At 42.0% G+C, this 18,810-nt stretch overlaps 1 protein-coding gene and 1 long non-coding RNA gene across 5 annotated transcripts in view; one reads left to right on the plus strand and one right to left on the minus strand.

Annotated features, from left to right (window-relative positions):
- Positions 1 to 24: 24 nt before the first annotated feature.
- LOC309341870 lies at positions 25 to 10,510 on the plus strand. Its single transcript, XR_014156602.1, has 2 exons — positions 25 to 1,085; positions 7,442 to 10,510. It is a non-coding gene; the product is annotated as an uncharacterized lncRNA (long non-coding RNA).
- Positions 2,242 to 18,810, minus strand: part of WBP1L (WW domain binding protein 1 like) — a 48,325-nt gene continuing 31,756 nt past the window's right edge. For all 4 annotated transcript variants that reach the window (XM_081861715.1, XM_081861712.1, XM_081861713.1 and 1 more), the window contains exons 2-4: positions 17,496 to 17,598; positions 5,680 to 5,841; positions 2,242 to 4,543 (exon numbers count right to left, since the gene is read on the minus strand). In XM_081861715.1, coding sequence (XP_081717841.1) covers positions 3,801 to 4,543; positions 5,680 to 5,841; positions 17,496 to 17,598 — 1,008 coding nt within the window. In that variant the 3' untranslated portion in view covers positions 2,242 to 3,800. The remainder of the gene's footprint in view (positions 4,544 to 5,679; positions 5,842 to 17,495; positions 17,599 to 18,810) is intronic.

Consider the following 18,810-nt stretch of genomic DNA (forward strand, 5'->3'; position numbering starts at 1 on the left):
CCGAAAACCACGTCTGCACAAACGTAGATGCCATAAATTGCAGGCCTGCATGCGATCCGGCCCATGGAGAGATCTCCGCTGGAGTGAACCGGCCCAGGCAAGGTAAACCTTGCCGACCCCTAGAGAGGCACATGGCTAGCTGCTGGGGGGGGGGGGAGATGCTGCAGCCTTGATCCAATTCAGGATCGCTTCCAAAATTTCATTTGCTGGCCTGAATAAAGGTATTGTCTGACTTGCTCTCCTTAACACATGCTACTACCAAAATGCTGATAAAACTATTGCCAAAATGCTCAGCATGCAGTTTGGCAATCGGCCAAAGTCAGGCTTGTAAACCAAGAACTGATGTGTGCTGCATGTGGCTTTTTATGCAATGGAAAATAAGTCAGGCAGTAATAAGACACAGGATCCCTACATTTCAAAACTTGTGTGTGAAAGCTGGGATTTTAAGGGTCTTTTTCCTCCTTTAACCATGATCGGAATATATCTTTAAACAGGCAAGTAGCATTTTCTAAAGGATCTGGGGAAGGAACTTTTGCACAGCTTCCTGTTGTCCCTTTTATCTTCTTCAGGAGCAGAAAGGATATAGGGGTGTGCAACATTAGCTCCAATGATTGACGTACAGTATGACGTCTACAGCAACCGGGCAAAAATACAGGGAGAGTGGCTTGTTATCCTTGCTTGGTAAAATGAGAACTCAACCCTAAGCCCACCCCTGAGTCTCAGGGAACCTCAGCTAGATAAAACAAACCCTGGTCTGGATTGGAACCTGGTCATAGCTCTGACACATGGAACAACACAGCAACTTGATGGAACTATAAACATACTTTTTTTTTTAATTTCCACCATGTAATTTGAGTGCAGAAAGTGGGTTTCCTGGGCAAAGAATCTGGTGTTTGCAGCAGTTTGATAGTGCAGGGTTTGAATACGCAATGAAGAGTTTCAGGAAGTTTCATTTTTCTGTTTTAACATGGAACTCTGACATTTCTCTGTTTGTGCTCCATGGAAAGCTTTGAGCACATATTGAATCTGCTTTGGAACACATGTACTAGCTTTATAAAATCGGAAACCATCCTTGTGCTGCAGATGTAAGCATAAGGAAATGTGTGGGGTTCCCAAGGTTTTAAGTCCATTGAGGAGTGTCTTGACCCAGCAGCAAGGTAAGATGTGTCTCAAAACCCCAACCACAATTTGCAAGTGCTCAACGTTCCACCCAGCTCCTGCATGTGCTTTGAAAACATCAAAAGCAACACAAATACCAACTGAAGAACAGAATCAAATTAAAGCCTCATTGTCTCCATCTGGCATGCAGAAAGGTGCCAACTGGATTGCAGATACAGAGTGAGGTTTTCCCACATCTGAAAGTGAGCTGAATTCCACGAAGCAGAAGTTGGTTTTGTGAGAGGGGTTCAAACTCAGGAGAGATGAGGACTCGGGACAAAGGGGTTTGAGTCCACTTTAAGTTCCTAGGAGCTGTCATCCCCCTTACTGTGATGATTTTAGTAGTTATCAGGCTTTGGTCTGCTGTAGGCTGTTGTCTGCAGTAAACATGCACAGTAATATATTCACCTTTCCCCTGAGCTACTAGGATAGTGCTCTGCTCAAATAATTTGCTCTTTTTATGTAGGCAGAAATGGCTCAGGACATTTGGGTAGCAGAAAATCTAAATGTGTGATGTCATGAATAGAATGATCTGAACTTCACTTGGGTTGAGATCCCTCCTCAGTCATGAAGATCACTGGGTGACTTGGGGTCTTTACAGGATTGTTGCTGTCCTTTAAGCGTACCCTAATATCTTCTGCAAGGAGCATGTCAGCTTGCCTTGGCAGGTCATGGGCTGGGGAACCTGTAGCCTTCCAGATGTTGTTGAACTCCAAGTCCCATCAGCTCCAACCAGAATGGCCAATGAGCAAGGATGATGTGACTTATAGTCCAGTAACATCTGAAGGGGCACAGATTTCCTACCTGTGGTATAGGCGATATTTGAAGGAAGTCAGTGGAGAGGAGCAAGACCGCCTTCCTATTTGCATTTTCACATGGAAATGTAGATGCACCAACACCTCCCTTCTATACAGTGAAACATAAAGATGTGCTCTCACCAACCCCGTGTTAATCGTATAATTCTGGACATGAGTTAAGTTCACTTTGAAGTGCAAAAAAATAAAGCCCCAACCCTCTTCTTTCATTATGATATATCTCAACTGCTCTATCTTTCCCCAAACAAAATGAGACACAGTCCATAGATTATCAGAAAAAAGGCATTATATTTGGGCTTACATCGTATTTCAATCTGATTTTGGTTTCAAGCAATCAAATCTGAAAGTCTATTTTATGACATAAATGACCCAGACAACCGTAATTAAAGAAATGGGAAAACAAATCTCTATCACACCTAATATAGAAACCAAGGCTTGCACTCTTCCACAGGAACGCTCCAGGGAATGTTAGTTTCAGCTGCTTCAGTTTGTTTCTTTTCCTTCCCCCTTGGGGTTGTTACTAACAAAAGCTCCACTGTTTGTTTAAAGCAAAGCAACAGTCTTTTCTGTTTTGTTTTTGCAGTCTTACAGCAGCAAGTTTCGTATCACCAGTAGGAAACACACATGCATGTACTGCAGTCAGACACACACACACACTCACAGACGTTATACAGTAGCCTGTTGCCGCTATCAAAAGAGAGAAACACAGACACTCTATCCTTTTAAGTGGTCACCATTAGGATCATGCTAAACTTGTGGACTAAAAAAGAAAGAAAGAAAAAAGAAAAATACTGCACAGGTCTTCCACATTGAAGCTGCAAGTTATCCTTTTGCAGTGGATGGAGTTCTTGCCTCCATTTGTTCAACAAGCATCGCTGAAACCTGAAGGCACGCTGGCCAAAAAGACAGCCCTGTTGTGTGTGTTTGGTTTTGTTTGGTTTTGTCATTTTAACTAGCGTGCTGGCCTAAAGTTGCAAAGTCCCTGTTCTGTTGCATTGTAGCACACCTATTGAATGAGATTTAGAGACCACAGTACTGGAAAAAGGCAGGTCCTCTGCCAGGAGTCTCAACTCATAGTCATCAACTAAAGGAATACATTTGCCTTTCTTTTTCCCCCAAATAAAAATAAAATTAAAGTCACCATCCACAACCCATTTTTTGCATAAACTGCTATGTTTCAGGCTAGCAGTTTGCTTTTTTCTGGAAGAAACTGGTCCTTTATAGTCACCAGCTTCAAGGGGGGGGGGAATTCCTACAGCTTGCTCTAACCAACAATGCACCAGAGAGTACAGCACTGTATCAATTCAGGAAAAAACCCCCAAAGCCCACCCACATCTCTCTGGGGTTTCATTTTAACCCCTCAATGGCACTGACTAGGCAAACCGCCAGCACCATCAAATGCCACTGGCTTCTGGGAAGACACCTGGGAAAGAGGAGGGAGGGGGAAGAGATACATGAGCACTCCTTGTTCTCACAGGGTCAAGTTAAGTCTTTCTGATAATAAAATAAAGCAGGTATTGAAAACCTCTAAGAAAACAACCAACCAAGTAAACCGTCACCAAAATCAGCAATAGGAAAAGTTTTTCTCTCGTTTGTTATATGTATAAAAATGATCTCACTCTTAATCCTAAACCCTAACCAGATGGAGGCAATTAAAGGGGCGGGGGCAGGAGGCAGGGAAGGCCCAGAAGCTTCTGCCCCTTCCTCCATACCTATTATTTAGGGGTTATTCCCAAAGTTACATCTGAAGAAAAAGCTGAACCAACTTGTTTTTGGCTGAAGTCATGTTTATCCTTTTGTAGAATATCCCTTCTTGCTTTGCTTATTTTAGCTGGGGGAGGTATTGGCATGAGAGTTTGGAGAGTCCTGTTCGTTTATGGTGTTCAGGAGCACACAAACAGGCTGCCGAGGGAGGTGGTGGTGGCTGTGCTCTTGATGCTGCTCATCCGGGGCATTGAAAAGCCCTTCTTCCTCATCTCCATGGGGAGGGTGGCCACTGCAGCTATCGCAGAAGTCCATGGGCCCATCATCAATGAACCCATCCAACTCCTTGAGATCACCATCATGGTGGCCCTGGTTGCAGATGCAGATTTCAATGCCTGAGTCCCCGGTGAACCTTCGGTGTCTGCCCGGTGTCTTGTCTTTAGCATCGGAGAAGGCGTTGTTCTGGTCTAAGCTTTCCGAGTTGTAATCCTTAAGCAGTTCCTCCTTGCACTCTGACTCCTTGTCGGAACAGGGCGCGTGGTTGGCCATCTCTTCCAACTCTGCCCCACTGCTGGAGTTCCTTCGCTCGCCACTTGTTGCTTTGGTGGTTGATCGCTCAGCTAGCAGGGTGGACGATTCGGGGTTCCCGGTGCTGGAGGAGGCAGTGCTGTCTGTGTTTCCATTATTGCTTCCTGCTCCTGACAGAGAGCCTGTCTGGGCTGGCTGTAGGTTTCTTGTATCTGGTGCTGCACTGCTGCCGCCAGGTGGAACGCATTGCTGATGTAAGGCACTATATGGTGGGGGAGGGGTCGGAGGTCGGTTCACCACTTCCTCATAGGGAGGTAGTAAATAATTTGGCAAAAATCCTAAATGGGGAGGCAGGGAGGACAAGTTAACCTCTAGATTACCTAAATGGTTCCAACTTTATAAATGTTGTCAGAAAACACAATTGAAAGTAATTTAACAACACTTTGGACTTAACTTCAACAAATTATGTTAATAATAATAAAAATTCCATCCTGATTTGGCTAAGGAAGCAGTCAATTTTCCATATGTTACAGCTGGAAGAAACTAAGGCAAAGCAGTGTGTAGCACTCAGAGAGACCTATGAAATTAAGAAATGTTACATCCCAGAGTCAACTGGGAGCTGATTTAAATTGTCTTCCCCCTGATTTTGTACAAAAGGAGAGAGAGACAGAGAAAGAAAGAGAGAGAGAGAGAGATGGTTCTCTCTCCTCTATGTAGCATTTTCTCAGGTGTCCTACTTCTTTTTTCCCATTGCCTTCTACTGGGTGGCTAATGTTTTTGTTTTTGTTTTGTTTTTTGTTTTAAAGTAATAAAGTATTAATTAAAATTGACATGGGCAAAATGAAGTAACATCACTCATCATTACATTTATTCTTGACAAGAGACCTTGGGTGTGATGCCCCTCTGCCACACCACCATATTAGCTATTCTGTGGTGCCTCTTTCTTAGAGACACTCATGTTGTGTCAGCTGCAGAGGAAAAGGTGTGGGAAGTTTTTTTAAAAAAATCTCAGCCTTGTCACTGCTGCTGCCACTGCGCAGATTAAAATGTGAAGAAATCTGTCAATCCACTTCCTCCTTTTATGACAGTCTAACCAACCACTAGAGCTGGAAAACAAGTCTGAGTAAAACACTGCTCTACAATGTTCAGAGGGAAACGAATTCAAATATCTCTCTCTCTCTCTGCGACCCAGAAATTTATCCACAAGATTTAGATTGTGCCCACACTAGTCACAGAGTTATCTGTGATTGTGCTTCAAGCTAGCGTAGCCAAGGTGACAAGAAGGACCGTGTGAAGTCTCCCAACATACTGCAGTATACTACATGGTCCTCTTCAGCCACCAGCAGACATCTCTGCACCCATCCCCACCATCTTTGCTGTGAATCTCTGTTGCGTCCATGACCCCCACCCAATATGCCAACATCTTGCTCTTTGCTCTTTGAAAGGCAGCTTGCTCCTTGCATGCAGTACATACGGAAATAAAATGGCAGGGTGGAGTAGTTATGAGCTTCACGATAGGCAATCAGGTTAATCTCATGCTGCCGTTGTTGTGCCTGAAGTCTGTGTTTGGCGCGCCGATGATGGCAGACACAGCAGCAACTCAGTATGATGATGATCGTCCATACTAGCCAGAACCCTATGGAAAAACCAAGGGGGGGGGGAGAGAGAGAGAGAGAAGAGGAATTTTACTAAGAGTGTTTCTTCTTCAGGAGAAAGAGGTTTCAAAACTATGAAGCCACTGAGGTGGCCTTTTGAAACAAGTGTGCACCAATCTTGGCACAGGTCACCGTAACAGGATATGAGAGGCACTTTTCAGAGACATAGACTCAGGAGATCTCACCCTAATCTCCCATATATGCTTCAGAAGTTAGGAACCTCAGGCCCACAGGTCAAATGTGGCCCTTGGGACCCTTCATAGGCCATGTCCCTCACTGGTACTTCACACCATCCTTGAGTGTTTTCGTGTCTTCTCTTTGGAAAAAAAAATAGTTCTAGGTTAGAAAGAGGGGGGGGGCATAAGAGGTTTATAAAGGGATACATGGTGTGGGAAAAGTGTGCAGGTATATGTTTTTCTCCCTCTTGCATAACCCCAGAACTTGGGTCATCCAATAAAATTGACTGACAGATTCACTTCTTCACACAATGCATACTTAATTTACAGAACTCACTCCCACAAGATACAGTGATGATCACTCTACTATGCAAGTAAAACAATGATAACATTAAAAGGCAGCAAATAAATGTTGAAGTTTTGAGTGCAAAGCCAGAAATGTGTGAAATGGCAACAGCAGTTTGGTGAGAGAAAGCAATGTTGAATCCCAACTACTCTTGCAAGTGCCGTTGTATTTTGCCTTCGTCTCCTGGCCTGTTGCAGATCTCAGATTAGCAGCTGAACTACTCTGCTGCAGATAAGAACATAAAAAAGAAACCCATGGCACCTTACAAACCAATTCCCACATGTACTGTGCCCCACACATGTTCCCCGTGATGACTGGCATATTTTGAATAAGTCTGTGTCTGAGGAAATGTGCCCGATTTGCTTAATATATGTAGCAATTAACTGATTTATCTTTAAGGCGCTATAAGGACCTTTGTCTGTTAGACTGCTGCATAGTTCTACATCTGACTGGTCCTGTGAACCAAAGCACTTGAACCCCAGCAGACACAAGGAGGTACCATTATGAGACCTGAGTCAGTCATTGCCAAACCACCTAAATGCAGGTGTGAGTTCTGTGTTGCACAGTTGCTTTGCACTGACAACTTGATAACCTAGAAGCTACCACACTCTCAACAGGAAAGCTGCAACCGTATGCTTAAGTAGACAGACGAATCCCCATTTATGCAGGGGTTAAATTCTGGCCCCCTGCACATAGGTGAAATGTGCACAAATGGGGAGCACCCCGCTGCACCTCCAGGTCATGAGCAGACCTTCCCCAGAGACCAAAGAGGATGTCCTATTTGAGCTCTAGGGCAAATCTCCTTGCAAGCTAGAGGCACAGTGGGGTTTTCTGGCTAACAGCTGATATGCGGGAAAGCGCAGCAGCAGTAGCTGCAACTCTGGTGAGGAGAGGACATCCCCTTTGGGCTCCAGGGAGGGTCTCCTCGCAAGCTGGAGGCTCTTCAGGTCTCTCTCCCACCCCCACCCCACCTCTGGGTTTCCAGGGCTGCGTGTATGCACGGTCACGTGTGAATTGAACATGCGTAAATGAAGGGACGCCTGTTTAGTTCTGATGAAGAACACCACCCCTGTTTTCTTACAGATTCTCAGGCTGGCATCCACCTTTGCAAGAAGAGTGGGAATATGGGGATGGGAAGCATCATCAAATACAAGAGAGAGGGGAAGTCAAGCTTCAAAGTCATACTGAAAAAAATATGTGGGACTTTAATAATAAAAAGGTAAGTAGACCTTACATTCCTAATTAAAATGATTTTTTTTTGCCCCAAGGAAACATGTAAGGCCATTTTATTAAAGTTCTACATGCTTTTTTCAGCACCAGATGCTTCTGTCTCTCTCTTTCCTTTCATTTAGTTTGCAGGACTACTTCAGATAGTACACAGCAACAAATACACATTTGCCACTGAGTTTATACTCATCAGGACACTGTTGACCTAGCTGCTTTGTGTCTGCACCTATATAATATATACAGTTGAAAATACATGTATCAACGTGTGCATATAACACATTTTACAGGTACAGGAGCTGCTTTCATATCCCAGATTTAGCCTGCCAAAAGCTACTGAATTTTTTTCAGGCTTAACAGAGTGTACAAGTCCATTAAAAAAGAACTGTTTTATTTGTTTACTGGGATAATGTAACCAATGTGTCTTTTTGACCATGGTGGAATCTGCACACATATTAAAAAACACTGTGAAAATGCTTTTTTTAAAAAAACATTTTGAAAAATACATTGTATTTGCCATAGCTCACTGTTGCCATATAGTGTCACATTTGTATATTGCACTTTACAACAAATCGAAAACATTTTATTTGCAGCTGTATAGCGGAGTCCACAATTTAAGTAGATCAAGATAGGGATACCCTCAGCCTATGCTTATTTGCAACTCATTTCTTTTTCCAACTTGGAGACTGAATAATTCAACGTCCTGCTAAAACAAGTGTTTCATCAGCGCAAGCATTTCTGCTTGCACAACAAAATGACCTTCTCTCTCCTCCACCTGTGTGTTGTTTGGGGGCAGGGGTAAGGGGAGATGGGGAAGCCCTATTGAACTAGCAGGAGCCCTTCTGCTGGCTCCCACTAGTGGAACTACATTGTTGAATATGGCCCTGAGCTCAGTGTTGTAAAATGTAACACATGAAGACTGCTTAATTTTAACATCTGCTTTGATAGCAAGATATAAAAAGTATTTAAAGGGTGGCACAAATCTCAGAATAGTGGCTGCATGTTTGTCTCTCTAAGACCCCTGACCATTTCTTCCCATCTGCTCCAACTGTTTTCTTCCCTCGTACAGTATATTGGAAGCATTCTCAGCTTTTAACAACGCAGGACTGAAATCTGTTTTAAAGGTCAGAAGCACCTTCCTTTGAAGCAGCCTTTCTGAACCAACTGCCCTCCAGGTGTTTTGGACCGACAATTTCCATTAGCTCCTGCCAGTACAGCCATGGCAGCTGGGGGCAGGTGGATTGCAGTCCAAAAGATACCTGGTGGATGGCTGACTTACAAAATGAATAGCCCCGCCCAGAGATGTAAAGTGTCCAAACATTTTGGAGGCATGAAGAGGAACCATCAATCTTCTAAACAATATAATACAAAAAGCAAACATTTATATTTTATGGAAACTGAAATATATGCAATACTCTTTTACCAAACCTAAACATATTACATAGCACCCAAGAGGTACTGTTGGGTATATTTATGAAATTTACACATGCTTTCGTTTTATTAGAATATTTAAAATATAACTGATTTTAGAGATAGCTCTGCAAGCTGCTGTACTTAAGATGCTATGTAGCAAAATGCTATGCATATTTATTTGGATGTAAGTCTCACTGTGTTCAGTGGGACACAGTAATCCCATGTAAATGTGCACAGAATTGCAGCCGAAGTATATTTTCGTTAAGAAGAAAATTCCTTTTCTTTGCTACAATGCTGATGGATTCCATTTTCAAGTTTTACTATATCAACTTATAAACAGCACCATGCAGAAACAAAATAAATATTTTTTATAAAAACATTCAGAAAATAAACATGCCTATACAGTATGTTGCAGGGATGGGAAACTTGAAAGATTCCAGATGTTGTTAGACTCCAACTTGCATCAGCTCCAGCCAACACAGCCAGTGGAGAGGGATGATGGGAGTTGTAGTCCCACAATGTTTGAAGACTATATCCCTGCTATATTGGAACTGAGAAGCAATAACTTGCTACTCTCTTTTTTAAAAGATATATTGATGTTACACTTTAAAATAGGTACTGTTTCACCTCATTGCAAGGGTCACAGTAACTGAAGATAGTCAAATTTACTCACCTTTTTTTAATTGATTTATATCCTGGTCTACCTACCTAAATAAGATATCTAATGAAAAAACAGCATAACTCAAAGTTTATTTATCTAATCAGACCTGCTTCATTAACTTGAGAAACTATAATTGATCATTTGCACAAACTGAAACAAGCCTCTCAACTCTTTCCACATGTTACATTGTTTCACCTTTGTGTGCATGCACTTTCAAACATTGGTTTCATTCACAATACGGAAGAGAGGAATCTGAGCTAATGTTGTAAAAAAAAACTTTGCTATGATGCAGGAGAAATTTGGAAACTCCCAGACCACAGCCCTACACTAAATACCTGAATATGTTGTGTATTCTTTAACAATTGAATTTACTTTTATTAATTAACATGCAACAATGCCAAATGGGCTTCTAAGTGCTTTACAATATATAAATACCAATTATACAACATCATTAAAATACATTGTCATTAAAGTGTGCAATAACTTTTCCTAAGAACGCTGCCTGTTTGCCATGCTATAATCATGTGTGCCGCTTATGTGCTGCTTACTTTATACTGGTCTACTTCGAGAATTGGCAGCATAGGTTCATTTCTTCAATGCTATAATCATGGCTACCATGGAATCTCAGATCTAAGAAATGTGCAGCATTCTGAACTGACTGTATAACAAAACGGTCACATTTCTAGTCTGCCCTTAGTTAACAGTTGGTGTATAAATGTCTCTAATAAAGATTAATACAGTATCCTAACATGGATGTTTCTAAACTAAAAGACACCTGATGAATATTGTCCAGTCAGCAAGATTTCCTATTTGTTGAATTGCTAAATCTAGGGGGGGGGGGGGTTAATATCTCCAAGTTCCTGAGAATGGTTGGACGTAGATATTGCACAGTGCTAACAGTAGGGTCTCTGGAGAATACAGCAGTCAGCTGGCAGTGAGGCAACGAGAAAATGCTTAGCTTATCAACAGGAAAACACCTCAAGGACCTGTGTTGCCAAGAAACCTTGCAAATTAAAAAGCATCAAAATCCCTGAAGACAATATACAACAGAGGTAGCTGGACTACAATTTCTATCATCCCTGCCCATCAATTTCCAATCTTAGGGTGTTTCCAAACAGTGGGATGCTGTTTTTTGTTTGTTTTTTGGGGGGGTAAATGTTCCCACCTGCTACCCACATGGAGGTTGTGCTAATCTCTGTACTGAAACCTGCTAGTTCAAACATCATAGAATTGTAGAGTTGGAAGGGATCCAAGTGGACAGGAATCTCAACTAGATAATCTAGCAGGGTTAGTGCCAGTGGCAAGCCCAAATCAGCAAGAGTAGCACAAAACCCCTATACCAGTTGATAGCACTTTTTTTCACTACTTTCCTTCTCAATTCCATGTTAACAGTGCAAAGCCCATAGATTTGGGGGGTGGGGGTGGACAGACGGACTAGTGTTAAAGGCCATCTGAACTTATGGCAGAAACAGAAAGCTGCCATTGCTCTAGTCATCTCTGGACACGGAGTAGCATTAGGCCTTAGCAACACCATATAACTTTGTCCTGGAAGATACTAAAATGGTTTCCACTCTTTTGGACTGCTTCCACTCTTTTGGACTGCAAGTACAAACAAAGCGCTGCCTTGGGTTGGAGTTTACTTCCTTGGCAAACACAGAAAATATTGTCAGCTTTAGGAACCAGTAAGCCAGGGCTATGTATCTGATCTCAACAAAACAACAACAGCCAAATTATGGAAAAATAATTCATCTGATATGCTTAGATAATAGAAATTTAGCACTTCTGTGTATTACATTTATTTTGCACAGCTTGCTCTGCTTCCAAGATGAAGGATTCCAGTGAGTTCAGAATTCATTAATTTTTTTAGAAAGGCTAGAAGGAGGGCAAGGTGGGAACATGGAGGGAGGCTGTGTGAGGAGAGCAATGGAGCAGCAATTTGGAGGCAGGCAGGGGCTCAAGCCATGTCTCAAATCCCCACCTAGTTTTTTGTGATTTCTTCCAATACTGTCAATGACAATTTTTCAGCCTTTACTGTAATACAATACCTCCTTTCTTGAGGAGTCATGGGGAAGGTCTATGATGCTCAAAACTGCATGTGTAACTGTCCTATAGATCCTTGGGGATACAACAACCAGAAGGATATATTTCTATGTTTCCCCAGTGGCAGGAATCCAAGCAAAGATCTCACAAAGGAAAGTGCCTTTTACTCTTGCAAAACGGGAAAACATGTTTTCCCCTTTAGCGCTCAAGAGCAGGAACAGAATAGTCTGCCCTAGAGTTCACAGTAAACTTGGGTAGATGCCACTGCTTTATTGGCAGGAAACCTCATTGCAGCTAAGCCAAAACATGTAGCAAATCATTTCTACGCCTGCCTTAGAAGCATGCTAGGTGATGGCCTTGGCTTCAGGCTATCTGGCCCAAAAGAAGGTGAAATGGGACATTTTTGAGAATTAGTGTAGAGCAAGTGTGGAGCGGCTGCTAGGAGCCTGTGCTTGGAACTGAGCTGCGAAAGGTCCTGGTTTAAATCTCCCCTCAGCAATTATCTGCTGAACTGCAGGCAGCCTTCTTAAGCTAAGCAACTGAGGTAGAAATGTACGCAGCTAATTATGGCCTTAGGGCATGGGTGGAGAACTGGATCTGACTGTTGGACAGGAGTATTATCTCCTCGACCCTTCACAGGCCAAGTTTGACAGGTGGGTGGAGTATGCCACCTGTCAGTCACCAGAAATGACCATGACATCAGGTAGCTCCGTTGCTTACAAGGGTCTTGCAGAAGCCCCTTCTGAAGCACTATCTTAGGCAGCGCTTTGATAGATCCACAGAAGCCCTTGACAATCAGCTGTCAGTTTTCAGAAGTCTCATGAGCCAAATGGGGATGCCCAACAGGCCTAAGTACCCCACCCCTGCCTTATGCAAACCACTCCCAGCCCACTTTAAAACATGGGGGAAATAATGCTGGCCTACCTCTTACAATGTTGTCGCAAAGATGGCTAAGATTATCTATCATGAAGAGCTTTGAATACTCTGAAACACTTAATAAATGCTAAATATTATCAGTGTTCTTGGTGGAGGAAGGGCTGTATATAGTTTCCTCTCAAAGAGCATGCCAATACTTCAGCTCTGATGTCCCTCAGTTTCTCAAGTGTTACCAGGAACAGGAGCCCACATTGGAGACTGTATGAGAAAGGTGGACACTTTATTAAACAGTTTTCCTGGGAGCGTCAATACCATCTTCTGCTAAGCTCATGCCCTCCAGATATTTTGCAAGCTGTGCTGACTGGCATTGACAAGAGTTGTACTCCAAAACACCTGAAGGGTAGCAGTCTGGCAAAGGCTGGTCAACACTGGTATTTATGCTGTGCAATGGTTGGGAAAACCAACAGCAGCATTTCAATACTGTTCCTTTTTTCTCTAATAACACTGCTGGCTTGAACACAGAATCCTCAGCAGTAAACACTTAAACCTCACAGCTAGGGAAAATACCGGACTCCTTGAATCCCTGCTTGAAACTTTATCTAGATTCAGCAAGGGTTAATGTGATGAACTGAATCATTTTCCACAGAATTCTGTGACAGTGAAAGATTCTGCAAATAATTAACTGTGCATGCTGGGGATGAGGTATCCTAAATCAGCAACTCCCAATTGATTTAATATTGGGAATCAACAAAAGACATGTTTTCTTGGGTTGGTACATATCTCCCAGGGTTATGGCTTTTAACTGAATGAGGTGTGCTCTCATTGGAAAGGTAAAAGGGAAAGGGAAAGGACCTCTGTATGGTTAAGTCCAGTCAAAGGCGACTATGGGGTGCGGTGCTCATCTTGCTTCAGGCTGAGGGAGCCGGCATTTGTCCACAGATAGGTTTCTGGGTCATTTGGCCAGCATGATTAAACTGCTTCTGGCACAACAGGACACCATGACGAGTGCAAGAGCGCAAAGAAACACCATTTACCTTCCCACCACAGCGGTACCTATTTATCTACTCGCACTGGTGTGCTTTTGAACTACTATGTTGGCAGAAGCTGGAACAGACAAACGGGATCTCACCCTGTCATGTGGATTTGAACCACCAACCTTCCAATTGACAAACCCAAGAGGCTGAGTGGTTTAAACCACAGCTACCTTCGCATTGGAGTAAGCAGTCCAATGCTGTACATTGACCATGTTCCTAGATAATGAAAAAAAACATGGTTTAGCATTAAGATTGTGAATCTCAATGAACCTTGGGATCAAGACGCACCTTCTCCTCCAGCATGGCTGCAAGAATCTGCTTTGCTTTTCGATTAACTACAGTTTAGCACTGGATGGTAAATTTGTTCTTGTAAAAGGAGTGGGGGTTACTGGTTTGTTTCATTCTTGTTCTTGTTTTTATTATGTATTCTGTGTTTTTATATTGTATTTTTATGCTGTGAACCACTCTGAGATCTACAGATTTAATAAATAAATAATAATTTAATAAATTTAATAAATTTAATAAATTTAATAAATTTAATAAATAATAATAATTCCAAACGCTCAGATATAAAGATGAAGGTATTCTTGTGAACTCTCATTGATACTCAGACTGTGTAGAATCTTTCAGTCACATTTAATGCTTTAATTTCTGAATCTTTGTTTTGTGAATGCATAGAAAGGACATTAACTGTATTTTTTCTTTTTTTGTATTCTGTTAAATTTTAAATTACATTAAAACATCTCTCCCCCCCAAAAAGGTGGTTAATGTCAGCTATACTTTATTTAAACAAGCCAGGTTCCTAAACTACTGCTCTAAGTTAGATTGTTTCAATATACCATTGTTAAGATTAACTATAGTTGGTTCAGATTCAGATATCACAACAAGATGTGTTTAATCTAAAACAGAAGCAAAATCTTTGAATTCTTCCTTGTAGCCATGCTGGGTAGGAACAGTGGTATGAGTTCTACATGAGCTGGTTTAGCATTATGTTGAAACAAGGACAGTTACTTGTCAATTAGCAGGGACTAATTTTAAACAACGGCCACCATCAGGAGTCTTCTAGGTATACTGGACACTCAAAAAGAAAAAGAAAAAAGGGAAAGAGAAAGGGAAAAAAGCATCCGCTATGAGGAAGTTATGTGTCTGACCCAGCCAGAATTCTGGATTTCCCTTGCTGATCTGGGCATACAGCCTTTTCCAAGAAAGCATAAAACCAAGAAATCTGGGCAGCCTATTTTATGAAGCTAGAATGCAACCTTTAATCCCTGTGGACAGACTTATTACATAAATAAGCTGAATAAATATCAAGAGAACGTGTGAAGGTCAGAGCAAGAGAAAAATAAATTATAAAACAAAGAAACATTTAAGCTGGCTAGTTTCTTCTCTGGCTAGTTTCTGTTGGAACTTCCAAGCAAGGTTATAAAAAGTCCAAAAAGCTACTTGCTTAAGTGAACTGGAAACTGCCTTCCCTTTCCCACTTACCTCCAAAAGGAGGAAGTAACCTGTAAGGAGGACAAGAGAAGCACAGATTTTTGTTTTCTTTTAGATAAATACACCCCAAAGTAGGCACAACCTTTTCTCCTCAAGTTAAATGCTCAAACTGCTTTAATATTAGACAAGTGCCATCTCTGATGTGTTTTCAGCACCACCAGTAGACCTTCCTCTTTCCACAAGCCTTTTAAAGTTGAGATTTTCCCCAGTCTACATCTGTACTAGAATTGTTTTTATGATGTTTTGTTGTTTTATCACTTGCCATTGTGCTCCTTTGTGAGGAAGGACAGGGTGTAAATTACTAAACAATCAATCAATCAATCAATCAATCGATGGTTAGCAGGGGAAGAATTTCTGTGTATGAACACAGTGGAGAGGGGAATCAGTGAGGCAGATAGACCAGTGAGTTAGGAAGGATGCAGGTCTAGGGCAAGAGTGGGCCAACTGGTACTTTTAAAACTGATTAACATGCCCCAGATTTGACAGAATGAATATTTCTACAGCAGATTATCACAAAATGCAAAACAGCAGAAGGCAAAACAGAACCACCTTCCCACTTGGATGACTTTTCCTGCATGGTACTGAACAATATAGTTTTACCAGATGTGCATCTTTTTGTAACTGCTATAAATTTAGTTAGGAAGGGAAGTCACATGGAATTTCGCTCAAACATGAACAAGGAATAGATTCCCCCGCACCCCAGTATTTTCCATTTCAGAATAAACTATTCAAAAACGTACGCCATACCAAGACATCAAGTTCAGAAAAAGACACAAGACAAGAAAATCAGATACAAAGATTGGGCTGGAGCCAACTAATGAGCCCTGCTACTTAGTGGAAGCCAGTGCAAGCACAAGAGGACTTTTTGCCCACTGTCCCCCATGTGCCCTGCTCATAGAAAGAAAAATGGTTTATTTTATTAATTTTTAGTTCTCAATACAAAGTGTTCAAGAGTTTTAGCAATAGATTTTGGCAACAAGATATTTCAATGCCCGCTTCATCTTAAAACAAAATTGAACTTGGATCTAGCTAGCACCATCTAGCTTTAAACCCAATTGACCTGCTTGACATATCATGTATTTTACTCTTCGCTCCACCCCATAACAAACACCACAGATTCGGTTTCCCATCAGCTTTGCTCTTCAAAAGGGGAAACTCTGTTGACTGTAACCACTCCCAACAGCTAAAACATGGGATCATGTTTCATGAAGCATGTCAGGTGAAGAGAGATTCTCTGTTTCAACCCATGACTCCTTCCCACAAGTTAAAGTGGTAAATAAAGTTAAAATGAACAGCAAGACCTATGAAAAGGAAGGCAGCTTTCAGTGCTAGGGTACCGAGAATGGCGACAAGAATTGTTCACCTTCTAAAATCCACTTTGGTGCTTAATCCTGTGCTCAATGTGCTAAAACACTTTGCATACATTTTCAGGAAGACAAAACACACTTCCTTTCAGCTGATTAAGCTGGATGCTTGCCCCAGCCTTTCCCAACCTGGTGCACCCCCCCCCCCGAAACTTTGGATTACAACTCCCATCAGCCTCAGTCAAAGGCAAACCCACATTGTAAATAATTTAAAACAGGAGTTTCCAAAGAACGAATGATGGAGGCTAAATGTCAATCTTGCAGAACTGTAAATAGCTGGCACATGTCGTCACATAGTTGGAAGGAGAGAATTCTTGCCATGGTCACCTGATTATCAAGCAGCAATACTGGCTCAAGGAATACACCTAAACCATGAACCCCATGTGTTGAGGGAGCACAACTTCATCCAGAAAAGGTTGTACATCTACTCCAGCTTGATAGGCCCACCAGCCATGAACATCTCTGACTTGAGCTTCATTTTACTGGCCCTCACCCACTACTGGCTCCAGACACCTGTTCAAGAACTCTGCTGCCTCACCCGAATCCAAGAAGAAAGTGGGCATCCTGTTGACATCAGCTAAACCTTGCACAACCTCTCCCAGTAATTTCATGCAGATATTAAATAACTTGTGAGACAAAATAGAAACTTGAGGCACCAGACAGGGTCATTCCCCTGGGATGGGAAATCACACACCCCTAAACCTGACAGGTGGTGCAGAAAGGTACACTGGATGACTGGAGAATTAGCAAGGAAGGACACACACACACACACACACACACACACACACACACACTCTCCCCCTGTGCGTCTCTAGCAAAGGTCATGGCAAGGGCAGTCTGGCTGAAGTGAGTCAACATAATCATTTTTAGTTTCAGTCTGGGGAGGGACACCTATCACCCGCTAACACCTTGTCTCTGGATAAAGCCAAAAGTGGATGAAACTGAAATTCCTGTGACTCAGATTATGAAAAGAATTTCACTTCTGTTTATAAAAACAAGAAACTTACACCAGAGTTCATAATAGTAATTGCAGCACTGAGACTGTCCACAGCAGTGGCCTGTTTCACAGATGTAGCTTTGATTGTTGATTCCTATGCAGGGCTCTTTGTCCTAGAATGTAAGAGAGGAATAGGTTAGTGAGGAAGGCCCAAATACGTTAAACTTGGACTAAGCCTCCGGTTGCTTGCAAGACATGCATGAGCCCAGGGCTAAAACAGCTGCTCAAGGTCACAGATTGCCTGCAGCTGTTTAGGTATCTCCACTTTCCTGGATATCTTTCAGTTCCATGGTGCTCCCACACCCTACCATCCATCATCAACCTTCTAGGCTAGGTTCCTACATGCAGAAGGAAGAAGTACAGATGATATGGTAGAATGGATTATACCTCTTCAGTCTCCCACCCCCAGCTCTTTAAGTCAAAAGTTAGGATAACACAACATATAGAGAACAGGACTAGAACACTTCTCCCCGCTACGCTAGTTTTCTTCTGTCATGGGGTTTCTTAAGCTGATATTTATATAGTGTCAGCTATGCAAGATAGTGTTTAACCAGGGTTCTGCATTGAGACACACAAGGGAAACAACAGATGTAGGGGAGGCAGAGGTAAAGGGGGTGAGGATAATGTGTTGCAGTTATTTCAGTTACAATAGGGTATGGGAACAATTGGAGGGAGGATTAAAAATGGTATCCCCCTTCTTCAATCTGAACTAGCACCATTCTGCTCCAAACTTTACCATCTTATTGCTGAATGTCTAGATTAGTTCTCATTTTACCTTTCTCCAGCCTAGCAGCTCCTAAATTGCTCTAAATAACTGCACCTATCTTTTCCACACCTTGATAAATAATTTCCCACTTGCAGTTTGCATAATGCAGGCTTCTGTTCTGCACTTCAGTGCTGATCCTCATGCCTGGGCATCTATAACTGTGGCCCAAATTATCAGAATTTAGAAAATGATACTTAGGTCAGACAATGCAATCAAGCATTCAGATTTCCACAACCCTGCAAGTAGGAATAGTTTACATTAAAATCATATAAGGTTTTCATTTTTAATGTAACTATTTCCCCCCTGCTTGTGATTAGGTACATGATGCCTAATGCACTGAGATGAAGGGACCCATAGATATTTTCACTTTGGTATATTGAGGCATAAAATTTTATGACCCACTCATGGTGTGTGTTTCAAATACACTGCAATTCCACTGTTGTTAACAGGGTGGTTTTTTCAGCTTCAAGTCTTGCACTTATAGAATCAGAAAATGTAATAACTGAAGAGAGGGCAATCTGGGCTCAATTAGATCAAAATAACATTTACTACCATATAA

This window comes from Podarcis erhardii, assembly GCF_964252035.2.
Source record: "Podarcis erhardii genome assembly, chromosome: 5".
NCBI lineage: Eukaryota > Metazoa > Chordata > Lepidosauria > Squamata > Lacertidae > Podarcis > Podarcis erhardii.